The following is a 9,096-nucleotide window of genomic DNA, read 5'->3' on the forward strand; positions in this document are numbered from 1 at the left end:
ATGGCCAATAGGGTCGAGTTCTCGCAGTGCCTAGTCGGAAAATTTGACGGGAAGGGCAAATTTCAACATTGGAGAGCCCAGATGGAGCTTTTCTTTAAGGTGATGGGATACAAGGAAGTTGTGATCAACGACTTCACAGATCCGGGAGATTAGAGAAGGTTAACAGAGCCCTAATGTACATCTATGGAGCCATTGATTCAGAGATATATGAGAAGATTGCACATGCTGCTACTGCGTAGGAGGCTTGGGATTGTCTCATCATCAATTGCTATGTGGGACAAGATAAGGTGAAAAAGGTTCAGCTCCAGACTTTACGGCGGCAATTTGAGCTTCTTCAGATGGAGAAAAGGGAGAGCAACTCTGATTACTTCTCACGCACCTTGGCGATTGTCAATCAGATGAAAGCCAATGGTGAGGTTTTATCAAATCTACAAGTTGTGGAGAAAATTCTTCGAACTTTGACAGATCGGTTCGAAGGCAAAGTCACAGCGATAGAAGAGTCAAGAGATCTGGCAGCAGTGACGGTTGATGAGTTTATGGGTTCTCTACAAGCCTATAAGCATAGGCTAAATGAGAAGTCAGAGGTTGCAATTGAAGAAGCGTTGGAGACTCGGTTGAGTTTGAAGAAAGAGAGAAACTTGGCGCACTGCAGTGAAGGAAGTTCCCGCTGTGAGGGAGGCTACCGTCGTGACGTAAGAAACCAGAATTCAAGTTACAGAAGAGGATCAAATCATCGGTTTGGAGCAAAAAGAGGAAGAGGCTACAATTGGAGTCAACCACGTGATAAGTCGAGGATACAGTGCTTTAATTGCAAGGAGTATGGCCATTACAAAACAGAGTGCAATCAGAGAAGGAGGTTCGAGGGTCAGGAGTTCCATGCCAAGATTGCAGAGAATGATGTTGACAATGAAGAGAATCTGTTGCTGGCTTTCAACGCGATGAATGGTCGAGAGAAGACAAAGTGGTTCTTGGATACAAGGTGCAGCAACCATATGTGTGGCCATAAGGACTTATTTGCTGAACAGAATGAGTCCATAACATCAGAGATCACATTTGGCAATGCAGCAAAGATGCCGGTGAAAGGAAAAGGCAAAATCTCTATCAAGTTGAAGAAGGGGGAGAACAATAGCATCTCTGATGTGTATTATGTACCTAGTCTTCGCCACAATTTGCTAAGTGTAAGGCAGCTCTCTGAGAAGGGATATGATATGAGGATCTACAGATGAGTCTTCACCATCAAAGACTCGCAGGAAAAGCTAATAGCCAAGGTAAACATGACTCCAAATCGTCTTTTTCCTTTATATACTGATTGTGAGAGTTTACCTTGCTTTAGCTCTTCTACTGTTGGAGATAATTGGTTGTGGCATATGCAATTTGGGCACTTAAATTTCAATAGCCTTAGTCTGCTTGCTCAGAGGAACTTAGTCTCTGGTTTACCATCAATTTCGGTTCCAAATCAAGTATGCGAGACTTGTGTGATTGGGAAAAAGCACAGAGATCCTTTTCCTAAAGGGAGAGTCTACAGAGCAAAAATGCCACTGGAGATTATTCATTCTGACCTGTGTAGTGTTGAACTTCCTTCTCATGGTGGTGGAAAGTATTTTGTTACTTTCATTGACGATTTCAGTAGGAAGGCATGGGTGTACATTTTAAAGAATAAGTCGGAGGCCTGTGATACATTCAAGAGCTTTAAGGCTTATGTTGAAAAGCAAGCGGGGAGAAAATCAAGGTGTTGAGAACTGATAGAGGCCATGAGTATATTGTGTGCGATGATTTCTTGCGGAGGAATGGAATTAAGCATCAGCTGACAGCCCGGTACACACCGCAGCAGAATGGCGTAGCGGAGAGGAAGAATAGAACCATCATGGATATGGTAAAGTGTATGCTGAAACTTAAGAATTTGCCAAAGGATTTTTGGGCGGAAGCCGTTGCTTGTGCTGTGTATATCTTGAACAGATCTCCCAACAACAGTGTTGAAGGAAAAACTCCTTATGAAGTATGGAGTGGAAGGAGGCCAAATATCCAACATATGAGGGTGTTTGGATGCATTGCATATGCACATGTGCCTGATCAAATTCGGAAGAAGCTTGATGACAAGGCTGAGAAATGCATCTTCATTGGCTACTGCAATGCTACAAAAGGGTACAAGCTGTATAATCCCAAGACGGAGAAAGTGATTGTCAGCCGCGATGTTATATTTGATGAGCAAAACAAGTGGGATTGGTCTTCAGAAGAAAGCACGGCAGGAGCATTCATTCCATTTGATGAAGTTGAAGTCCAGGAAGAAGATGTCCCCGCAGCTCAATCATCAGTCCCTGCAGCTCATGAATCAGAATCAGGACGCCAACAACGTAATCACCGTTTGCCAACACGTCTCCAAAACTATCACATCAATAATGACAATGAAGCATCTGATGAAGAAATTGTGAATTTTGCACTTTATGCTGATTGTGATCCCCTCACATTTGAAGAAGCCTGCCAGCATGAACATTGGTTGAAGGCGATGGATGAAGAAATACATTCCATTGAGAAGAATGATACGTGGGAGCTAACTTCTCTTCCTAAGGGAAAAACACCCATTGGAGTTAAGTGGGTGTACAAGACAAAGTACAAGCCAGATGGAGAAGTAGATCGGTTCAAGGCGAGGCTGGTGGCAAAAGGCTACAAACAAAAGCCAGATATTGATTATCTTGAGGTTTTTGCTCCTCTTGCTAGACTTGATACTGTGAGGATGATTGTTGCTCTTGCTGCTCATAATTCTTGGAAAATATTCCAAATGGATGTTGAGTCTGCTTTTTTGAATGGTAATCTTGAGGAGGAGGTGTATATTGAGCAGCCTGCAGGTTATGTGAAGGAAGGTCAAGCTGACATGGTGTATATGTTGAAAAAGGCATTGTTTGGCCTTAAGCAATCACTGCGAGCGTGGTACACTCGCATTGATTCTTATTTTATGGAGCATGAGTTTATAAGGTGTCCTTATGAGCACACTTTGTATGTCAAAACTAACTAGCAAGGAGAAGTTGTTATTGTCTGCTTGTACGTGGATGATCTCATAATTACCGGCAGCAACATGGAGTTGATAGCTGGATGCAGGGAGGCCTTAACTTCTCAATTTGAGATGACTGACATGGGCTTGATGTCTTATTTCCTTGGTCTTGAAGTGAGGCAAACTGAGCAGGGCATCTTTATTTCACAAAGGAAATATGCAAGAGATGCTCTTAGAAGGTTTAAGATGGAGTTTTGCAATGCAGCTCTTACTCCAGTTCAAGAAAGATTAAAGTTGGAGAAAGATGGCTCTGGAGAACTTGTTAATCCTACTCTCTACAAGCAGTTGGTTGGGAGTTTGCGCTATTTATGTAGCACCAGGCCAGATATTACATTTGGTGTTAGACTTGTTAGCAGATTCATGGAGTCCTCGCGACAATCTCATTTGATGGCAGCAAAAAGGATCCTGAAGTATGTCAAAGGTACTCAAGATAATGGCATCTTTTATTCTGCAAATTGTCCGGTAGAGCTTGTTGGTTATACAGATAGTGATTGGGGTGGTGATTATGAGGATGGAAAATGCACTTCAGGATATGTTTTTCACATTGGTTCTGGAGTTTTCTCTTGGTCATCAAAGAAGCAACAGGTTGTGACTCTTTTTATTGCCGAAGCAGAATACATAGCAGCAACTGGCTGTGCTACTCAAGCTATATGGCTGCGACGAATGCTGAGTTTTCTGCAGCAAGAACAAGAGTTTCCTACAAAGATCTTTTGTGACAACAAGGCATCAATTGTACTGTCAAAGAATCCAGTGTTTCATGGAAGGACCAAGCACATTCATGTGAAGTTTCACTATATTCGAGACTTGGTGAGTGACAAGCAAGTTGAAATTCAGTTTTGTCATTCCAAGGATCAAGCTGCAGATATCTTTACAAAGCCACTCAAGGCAAAAGCTTTCTTGAAGTTGAAGAAGATGCTGGGAATGAAGAAGTTCAGTGAGCTTGGTTTAAGGGAGGCTGTTGGAAGTTAAACTAAGCCCATTATCATTAACAAGTAGTTTTGTGTTATCTCTAGAGTCTTCTAGCTATGAACTTTTATATTCCAAGGTTGTTGGTAATTGGTTGTTATTTACTATTATGTTCTAGAGTTTTCATGTAGTATCTTAGTAAGTTGTAACTCCCTATAAATAGGTGAGTTTGTTTTGGATAAGGTTGGTTAACAGTAATTAGAGTCATCAAGTAAATTCTCTTCCTCAATTTTTCTCTCTTGGTTAGTTACTGTTAGTGTGAGTTGTTTACTTGTGTTTCATCTACTGCTGTGAACTTATTCCCTGCAACAATTCTATTGCTGTTATTCCTGGGTTTCTATAGCAAAAATTAGTTCAAAGATCAAACCTGCGTTCTGAAAATTAGTTTACCAAATCTTATCCTCTAACAACAGACTGAGTTGGGGAACTTGGATATATATATATATATATATATAATCATACACATTTACTATTAATTAAACAAAAATTACAAGTTAATTGAGTATAACTGAGTAAAATTTGCAACATTGACAACAAAATTACTACATTTGTTTTACACATTTACATATAATTGAACTATGTTACTACAATGACAACAAGCTCATAAACAAGTTGAGAAATTACCTATAATAAGACAAAAATTACCTAAGTAATAACTATCTTTATTAAAACGACAATAAATTTGTTGTTATATCAGTAAATATAGGTATCATAAACATGTAGGTACCTAAGAAAATTTCCACTGTAATATACTAATATTTGTTAATTATTCTCTTCTTTTTGTGATTTTAAATTTTTGGTGCCAAGAAAAAAAACTAACAAACTGATAAACATCTTACTATGAGTTTAATTGTATCAGATGATATCTTACCATTGCACACCCGGTTAGGAATGCAAGAGAATAGGACTCTCCAGGAAAATAGGCCCTCTCTGAGGCTCTAACACATGTCAGTTTCCCCCTCGAACAGACTCTACCTTTATCAACTACTTCCTAACCATATTTGCTTCTGTTTTTTTCGTGCTTCTCTCATTTTCTTTCTTTCTTTCATTTCACTTATTGATATCTTTCACTCAATGAACCATTATCATTATGGCAAACCAATCTGACCCAAGCACTACAAGCACAGATGATCTCAAGTTGTACCGGTGGGCAGCATGGGCCATCCCACCGGACAACATTTGTAAGAGGGTCAAACCGGTGATGGAAGCCCTCCGGAAGGAATTTGGAGGGCCGGAGATCAAGCCTCACATCACCGTTGCCGGGTCCTGTCTCTTCACTCGCTCAGATGCCATTGAGAAGTTCCAAACTGCATGCGGCTCTATAGATCCCTATGTGACAAAAGTCGACCAACTTGAGACTAGCAAGTTCTATTTCCAATCTGTTTCCCTCGTCTTTCAAACAGGTGAAGAGGTAGGTGATTGAGCTAGCTATTAGCTATTTGTTCGTGCTTTAAACAAGTTGAAAGTTTCGAATAAGCTGTAGAGATGAGAATGACATTGACGATGGTAACAACATAAATGATTTTTGTTTTCAGTTTGCAAGGGACACTGGACTTTTCGCTTCGCGAATGTATTGCAATAGTGGTATGATCTTTGCAACAATTTTCATGGAAAAACACATTATTACATTTGCATATGCGGTTAACCTTCCTGTTTGTTATTTTTTTAACCAAAATGAGTAATATTAGGGATATTTTGATTCTGGTTCCTTGATCATGCGCAGCTAATATGCCACATTTGAGCTTGCTCTAAGGGGATCATACAGATGAAGAGAAGAAAAGAGCAGTAGAAATAGTGAAGAGGATGGATGAGGAACTTTGTACCATGAGCTTCACCATAAGCCGGATGCAATTGTACAAGGTTAACTTCGAAGATAAAACTCAAAAATCTTGGGAGCTGGTTTACGAATGCAACCTTCGACGGCACATCAATATGTAGAATATATGCTTTTGTTTGCAGCAGCCTTATATTGTAATAAGATCTATGGATCAACCATCATTACAAGTACGTCCTCCGTTTCAATAGGCCTCATCATTTCAAGTACGTTGAGGCTAAAGGCCTTCGCCGGAATCGAAAACGGCCTTCTCTTGCTCTCTAGGGTTTTTTTAAACGATAATCTTACAAATATTATATTACTTCATTGGATGAACATTAAATAAACAAAACCCTATTTTAACAAACAAAAACCATAGTCACTATCAGAAACACAAAAATGGTTTCTCATCTCAAAAATGTAAAAAAAATCGACGATAACGGATGAAATGCGTAAAACATTATGCGAATGCAACAAAGGTAATTCAAGTATCACTCAGAAGCAAAGTACGACTTGCAAGTGAAAAAGGAAAAGTACGACTTGCAAGTGAAAAAGGAACGATATCAAATACTACTAAGATTATCTCAATTTTCAAGAAGAAACAAGTCACAATTGACTCATTCTTTATGAAGTCCTCATAAATGATTTTTTATTTTTTTTATTTTAGTTAAGGTATTTCATCCATTAAAAATAAAGGATACCGCCTAGACTAGCTTAGGACCTGCGTATGGACCATTTAGACCCACTTAAGGGCCGCCTAAACCTGCCAAGGGCTGCCGAGATCCGCCTAGGGCCACTAAAGGGCAGTCTTGACCCGCCGAGGGCCGCTTTGACCTGTCCAGGGACCGCCTTGACCTACCTAGACCAGCTTAGGGGCCGCCTAGACCCGCCAAAGGTTGTCGAGACCCACTTAGGGCCGCCAAGAGAGCGCCTTGACCCTCCTAGGGCCATCAAGACCTGCCTAGACCTGTTTGGACCCGCGTAGGGCCGCTATGGGACCGTCGAGACCTGCCTAGACCAGCTTAGAACCCACGTAGGGACCGCCTAGACCAACTTAGGGGTAGCCTAGACAAGCCAAGGGGTTGCCGAGACCTGTCTAGGGCCGTTAATAGGTCGTCTTAACCCATTGAGGGCCGTAATGGGCAGCTTTGACTTGCCTTGACCTGCCAAGGGACCGCCTTGACCCACCTAAACCAGCTTAGGGGCCCCTAAGACCAGCCAAGGGCTGCCGAGACACATCTAGGGCTGGTAAGAGGCTGTCGAGGCCGACTTAGGGCCGCCAATGGGGCGCCTTGACCCGCTTAGGGCCGTCAATACCAGCATAAATGTGCTTAGGACCTGCCTAGGGACCACCTAGACCTGCTTAGGGGCCGCCTAGAGCCCTAGACTAGCCAAGGGGTAGCTGAGACACGTTTAGGGCTGCCAAGGGGGCACCTTGACCCGCCTAGGGTCATCAAGACACGCCTAGACCTGCTTAGGACCCGCCAAGGGCCGCTAAAGGGCGGTCTTGACCGGTCGATGGCCTCTTTAACCTGCTAAGGAACCGCCTTAACCCACCTAGACTAGCTTAGGGGCCGCCTAGACCACCAATGGGCTGCCGAGGCACGTCTAGGGCTGCCAAGGGGTTGTCGAGACCCACTTAAGGCCACCAAGAGAGCGTCTTGACCCGCCTAGGGCCGTCAATACCCGCCTAGACCTACTTAGGACCCTTGTAGGGCCGCCTAGACCCGTCATGGGGCCGTCGAGACCCGCCAAGGGCACAAAGATTTAAGTAGGCATCTTTTGTTGATATTCAGAAAACGAAGTCTGTAGATCCGGTTTAAAGTTAAACTCATATAAACTAATCTTATTGAGATTTTCGAGTTCCGTCAGTTCGAGAAAATATTTATTTGTCATGATTTCTTACTAGAAAAGGTTTGGTTAAAAAATAAGAACATTGAATTTTGATGGAAAAATCGTGTGCTTTAGTAAAAGATTTTAACCAAAATCAAGCAAAACTCGTACATACTAATCCGATTGAGATTTTCTAGTTCCGTCAGTTTAAAAAGTACTTCTTTGTCATTATTTCATACTAGAAAAGGTTTGGTTAAAAAATAAGAGCATTGAATTTTGACGGAAACATCGTGTGCTATAGTAAGAGCTTTTAACAGAAATCAAGCAAAACTCGTATACACTAATTCATTTGAGGTTTTCGACATTCGTAAGTTCGAGAAGTACTTATTTATCATGATTTCTTAATATAAAAGGTTTGGCTAAAAAAATAAGAACATGAAGTAAATAGAATATTTATTATCATTTTAGCCTACAACCCACGTGGGGACTGTTTAGACCCGCTTAAGACCTGCCTAGAGCCGATCTTGATCCGTCGAGGCTGCCAAGGGGCCGCCATGGGGCCGCCATGACTTGCCAAAGGGCCGCCTTGACTCGCCTTGACCTGCTTAGGACTGCTAAGCGGCCGCCATGACCCGCCTAGGGCCGCCAAGGGCTGCCTTCACCCGTCTTGACTAGCCTAGGGCCGCCTTCACCTGTCTTGACCCAACAAGGGCCGCCTTGACCTGCCAAGTGGTTGCCAAGTCCCTTCTAGGGCCACCAAGGGGCCGCTTGGACCAACCTAGGGCCGCCTTGACCCGCCAAGGACTGTCTTGACCCGTCTACACCTAGGGCTGTCTTAACTCGTCAAGGACCACCAAAGGGCCGCATTGACCTACCTAAGGCCGCTAAGAGGCTGTCTTGATCCGTCTAGGGCCACCAAGGGGCTGCTTTCACCCGTCTAAGGCCGCCAAGAGGCCACCTTGACCCTCTTAGGCCCGCTTAGGGCCACCAAGGGACCGCCTTGACCCGCTTAGGGCTGTCAAGGGGCCGCCTTAATCTGTCTTAGCCCGTCTTGACACGCCTTGTCCCGTCTTAACCCGCCTTGGGCGACCTTGACCCTCCTAGGGCCGCTAAGAGGCCTCCTAGACCCTTCTAAGGCCCCCAAGGGGCCGCGTTCACACGTCTAGGGCCGCCTTCACCCGCTTTGAACCGCCTTGAGGCGCCTTGACCCTTTTAGGGCCACCTTAACCTGGCTAGGGCCGCTAAGGGGCCGCGTTCACTCGTCTAAGGGGGCTACCTTGACCCTCCAAGACCCGCCTAGGGCCACCTTGACCCTCCTAGGCTCGCCTAGGGCCATCAAGGGACGTCATGACTCGCCAAGGGGTCGCCATGACCCGTCTAATGCCGTCAAGGGGTCACCTTGACTTGCTAATGGGCTACCTTGACTCTCTTAGAGCTG

The 9,096-nt window shown here is 43.6% G+C and overlaps 1 protein-coding gene across 1 annotated transcript; it reads left to right on the plus strand.

Moving 5' to 3' along the window:
- Positions 1-1,226, plus strand: LOC101300551. The gene is made up of 2 exons (XM_004304818.1): positions 1-99; positions 240-1,226. The coding sequence occupies exons 1-2, from the start codon at positions 1-3 to the stop codon at positions 1,224-1,226; spliced, it is 1,086 nt and encodes a 361-aa protein (XP_004304866.1).
- The last annotated feature ends 7,870 nt before the right edge of the window (positions 1,227-9,096 follow it).

Source organism: Fragaria vesca, linkage group LG6 (assembly GCF_000184155.1).
Source record: "Fragaria vesca subsp. vesca linkage group LG6, FraVesHawaii_1.0, whole genome shotgun sequence".
NCBI classification, from domain to species: domain Eukaryota; kingdom Viridiplantae; phylum Streptophyta; class Magnoliopsida; order Rosales; family Rosaceae; genus Fragaria; species Fragaria vesca.